This window comes from Cicer arietinum, chromosome 3 (assembly GCF_000331145.2).
Source record: "Cicer arietinum cultivar CDC Frontier isolate Library 1 chromosome 3, Cicar.CDCFrontier_v2.0, whole genome shotgun sequence".
Classification (NCBI taxonomy): domain Eukaryota; kingdom Viridiplantae; phylum Streptophyta; class Magnoliopsida; order Fabales; family Fabaceae; genus Cicer; species Cicer arietinum.
The window spans coordinates 61,931,539-61,936,684 of NC_021162.2; the positions used below are offsets into that span (position 1 = coordinate 61,931,539).

Below are 5,146 nucleotides of genomic sequence, written 5' to 3' on the forward strand. Positions count from 1 at the left end.
GTCAGTCCTATACCTTTTTAACTTCTCTCTTTCACATTTCTACACACTCTAAAAATGAATTTCTCATACATCTCTCATTTGTTGGATTTGGTTTATGTTATACAATGTAATTTTAGTTTATTTAAACATTATTGTAATTTAACTTAATAATTTTTTAAAATAGTCGATATTAATAATTAGTTGTTCATTTTGTTTAGGTGGAGTTGAACTCATTCCTCAAACCATCTTATAACTCCTAATTTAATTTAATGGTTAATATTTTTTATTGTGTGTAATTGTATAATTTTGCTCTTGGAGATAATTCATATTCAAAATTTTCTAACAGCTACAATGGTATGGTGACTACATGAACCTTGAATTTGAATACTAGTTAAGTTGGATCTTACATTGAAAACTTTTAAGAAAGGAAAAAAGAACAACCACAGCCTCAACTATCCTCTTGTCTTGAATAAAAAAACTGGTCTTCTTGTCTCTCCAACAAAATCTTAGGTTGGATTATTCTAACGATTAAGATACACATTGAGTCATTAAATTAATCTAGGGTTAAAATTTGATCAAAGAAAATAGAGATACTAGATAGAAAGGATTTTTTTTATCAATAAAAGGAAAAGATTTAAGTTTAAGAGAGTGAAAAATGTATTTTTTGTATCTTTTGAAATGTTAAAGATTTTTCACACTAATTAAAATGTAATTACCAAAACACACCAATTAAAATGTTCGATCAAATTGTTTGTTTATATAACAATTTATTATATTTTTATTGTGGTAGTATATTTTATTATCCTCTAAGTATTTCTTAAAAATTAGGTGAAAATAAAAGTAGAATCAATAAAATGATAATTTGAAATCATAGTATATTTAAAGCTAAAGGTAAATAACAACAACAAATTTCTTACTCGAAAAAAATAAAAAAGTGTACTGGTCCTGTAAATGTAATCAACAATAAAAACAAGGGAAATTAGTGTGGACCTCACACTACTGAGTTAATGTGAACAGAAGCACTACAGAAGCTAATCAAGCATATGAACTTCATCACAGCTTCTCTCCTAATAGGTCAAGAAAATGCAAGTTGGCATTCACCACATAAGTTATAGGCTTACGTTGGAGAAGACACGATAGTAATGGATTCATTACTGAATGAGTAAAAAATGTGTGAAACAAGATTGGTTTTGTTTATATAAGTATAGATATTGACAAGATAAAATAAAGTTCCATTATGGTTTAGATTAGATGTAGCTTTTGCCGTCAACATTATATTAGAGAACTCGTTATAAAAAAATAAAAAATAAATAAAAACGCTATATTATAGAACTAAAGAATATAATGATACTCTTCTTGTCTAACCAAAAAATTAAGCTCTTAACAGCTAAAATAGATTGTCCTATTTTTTGAGTCTAATAGGAAGTTGTTGGTTCAGAATGTGATCAGCTGAAAACGAAATTGAAATGGACCTAGTTGGAGGTCGTTGGCTCAGAGGCGACCTCTTACTAAAATTAAATTTTTTTTGTCGTTTTATGCATTGTTATATGAATTTAATACATTAATAAATAATAATAATAATAAATAATATATAATTATTATTATTATTAAAAATAATTATAATTAAAAATAATTAAAATTAAAAATAATAATTTATATTATTAATTTTAAACAAAATATATTAAAAAAAACATCAAATTTGAATAGACGTGTCATAAGCGTTTGGACAATATTTTTTAGTATGACCAGATACCCGACATATTCCATATTTTCTTGATACTTTTTCTATAATATTCATTTCTATTCTAATGCATTTGTTCTTTTGGCGATCTTTCTCTCTTTTTTATCGTATCACCAACATATTACACAAATCTCTTTATTTTTATCTCTCTCAAAGTATATACAAAATGTTTAAGTGTACATCAATAATTTTTCAAATTAGAATGTCCAACTTCATGCTTAAAAATACTTTCTTACTTGTGCTTTTATAAATATATCATACAATGTATTTTGAGATTACTTTTAAAATTTAAATACAACTCATAAAATATAAAATCACAGGATAGTTTCATTTCAACAAGACTTTAATTTGCATACATTAATATTTTACATTATCAACACATTACAATCATTTATATCTATTATTTTAAAAGTATTTATCATACAAATTAAATATTTTTTAATATCAAATTGTTAATATATATATATATATATATATATATTATTTTAATAATACAATTTAAAACCAACTTATTAATCGGTCTTGGTCCTTACAAAAAATCATAAGAGATATTTTGGAGTGTCATGTCTCTGTCCTTAAGAAACTGTCTTAGCTGTCTCCGACTAAAGTAATGGTGAACTTAATACTAATAAGTAATACTAAAAGTAATAAGTACTCCTCGGTCCTAATAACAATAGTAAGAACTTGTGGTTTGAGTTTTGACCCAAAGAAAAAGTAAGTTATATCAAAATAAAAACCGGTCTCACTTAAAATATTTAGTTCTCTCTCTATATATATATATATTTAATTATCTCACACCTTAAATATCCTTACACTGTGTATGGATATTAACTAAATCCTAAAAGTAAAAGTAATCTTCACTTCAATTGTCTCTCCAAATTAGTGTTTTCAGTTGAATTTGAATCAAAATGCGCATTATTTTATGGGTGCTTACCATATGTGTATTTTTGCCAATTTTTATAGGGAAAATGATACGGAGAAAAAAAAAAATATCGTCCTCGCAACATTAATAGATCAGATAAATTGTGTTGTCTTGGACTCTTGGTATAGCAAGTATTAAATATTCTCTCAACATCTCCTTTAATGTTTTCTAAAATTACTATCCGCTCATCGATTGTTTATCTAATTTTATATATAGTGTTTACTAATTGTACCTTCCATTTTTTGCTTTAAGATAATAGATATTCCTTACCACATCCACCACTTTAAATTTATATCCGAACATGATCTAAATTAGAGACTAAAACACAAAGGTTTAAGCAATGCAGAGCAAACGAGCACTACATAAATACCAATGAACAGAAAACATCCCATCAAATGTGTTTATCATATGCTTTACGTTGTGAATACTCAATATGCAGCATTTATTTAGTGCTGATCCCTTCTTTAATGCTATGTTCTGCAGACAAAAGAACAATAATCCCACAAAAGGAAAATACAAAAACTTAAATCAAGTTCTATATATGTAAATATTCTTGCTAATTCAGCAACCAATTCTTAATGGTGTATCCTTTTACCATCAGTTTTTTAAATTTTATGTTTTTTTTCTTTTCAAAAGACCCTCCTGAAGTAGTTGAGATCTCAGCCTAGATGTGACTCATCAACCAACTAAATTAATGATGTATCCCACAAAAGTCTTACGTGGTTCCGAGTGCTATTAACCAATGAAGCACTCCTTTACTCACTTGGCATGATAGGCCAATTAACAAAACATGCAAGTTAACTCCACTTATCATGGAATATGAAGATTTAAGCAAGCAGCAATATATAGATATTCAAAAACTGGCACGATCAAACAAACTTGTCAATATTTGGGTGGCAAAACTAGAATGGAAATCACATGATCAGGCAAAATCATGTATGCACTTTATACCGTTTTCTATGAATCAAAAGTAAAAATAGGGAGAAAGAAAGAATCGACGTAGTTCCTACCTGCATAAGTTTGTAGATATCCTCTAGTCTAGCCACAAAATGCGAGTTCTTATAAAGCCACCAGAAGGACCACCATCTTTTATTGGAGTATGCAACTCTTGAACTCTTGAAGAACAAAAGTCACATTTGCATTGAGGTTGATATCTGCAAAAGAGCATATAATTAACATGTATCTGCTGCCACTGAAATTCACAGTTTAAACCCTTTTCCTTTCAACTTCTGCAAAATGAATATCCAAGATAATCGACTGCAAAACTGACACAGGCAAGTACTATTTATAGATAAAACTCTAGGACACTAGCTATTATTCCTACTTGAAGAAAATATACATGCAAACATACAATAATCAATACTTCCTTGAACAGCGGCTAAATTCTGATATGAATGTACAAAATATTTAAAAAAAATTAAAAGGATATTGATCCTACTGCTGGCTTGCCATTGAAACAGATTTCTTTACATACACAGTGTAAAGCATAAACCCAACTGTTTTGAGAAAGAAAAGGATTTGCTGAAAGATTCACACTGGAGCCAAACATTGATTTATTATAGATTTCCAGAATGATAATTTTTACACTGGAGAATATTTTAAATAGATAGATTGGCTTAAGAACTGAAGAAATGTTCACATTGGATTTTGTCCAATTGTGACATATATTTATGAAATTTATACAATGTGCCAGCATGAAATCCAGAATGACTGGATTTGTCAACTGTATCAATAGTAGATTGACAGAATCATTTTGACATGAACTCTGTGGCCTTCACTCTGTACATCTCCAGAAATGGGGAAATCAATTCACAGATTACCCTTTCTCCCCTGAGAAAAAAATTGTAAAAAGCAGATGACCCATTTCCAAGAGACAACGTTATCCCTCATCATCAATGTTATCATCACCAGAAGGAATCTGTCTAGTCTCTGATAATGAAAGCCTCCTTGGCTTTGCTGAGCCCGACTCAACAAGTCCTTCCGATGATAAACTTAATGCAGCAGGTCCTGATGAAGAACCTAACAGACGCCGTCCCGGGGCATCAGCTAAAGGTGACGTGGATACATTATAGGTGAAGATTCCCATTGGGTGATCAAACTTGCAGCTTGGGCCAAATTTGCATATGCCATACCGCGAATAGAAGACACAAAGAGGTTCCCCCTGCAGAAAATGGGACACTGCCTCTATCAGATTGTACCAAAATCAATCAGTGTATCAAACTAATGTGACAAGAATACTGGTACAAATAATTGTATATCTTCTCATCTCTCTCTCTGATAACAGAAACAAGAAAATGTGCATTTGTTCACTTCACCCAATAAAAGAAAGCCAATATTTACTGTATTTCACACATTTGAAATAAGGAAATAATAACACAAATATACTGGATACATATTTTGGGACTGATATGCTCCATCAACACCAATGCTGCCAAAGATCACAATTTGTTTTGGACAACATAACCAGGAAAGTGTATATTTCAAACAACTCATACAGGTTACTC

General features: G+C 29.6%; 2 protein-coding genes and 1 long non-coding RNA gene across 3 annotated transcripts in view; 1 reads left to right on the forward strand and 2 right to left on the reverse strand.

The window, feature by feature from the left end:
* Nucleotides 1-5,146, forward strand: part of LOC101505411 (vicilin-like) — a 15,449-nt gene that overhangs the window by 8,006 nt on the left and 2,297 nt on the right. The gene's annotated exons all lie outside the window — the stretch shown is intronic.
* LOC140919854 (uncharacterized) lies at nt 3,061-3,793 on the reverse strand. The gene is made up of 2 exons (XR_012162391.1): nt 3,653-3,793; nt 3,061-3,119 (listed from the first exon to the last, which is right to left on the reverse strand). It is a non-coding gene; the product is annotated as an uncharacterized lncRNA (long non-coding RNA).
* Nucleotides 4,179-5,146, reverse strand: part of LOC101506274 (zinc finger CCCH domain-containing protein ZFN-like) — a 7,670-nt gene continuing 6,702 nt past the window's right edge. Inside the window, 1 exon segment of the mRNA XM_012713697.3 lies at nt 4,179-4,803. Coding sequence (XP_012569151.1) covers nt 4,522-4,803 — 282 coding nt within the window. The 3' untranslated portion in view covers nt 4,179-4,521.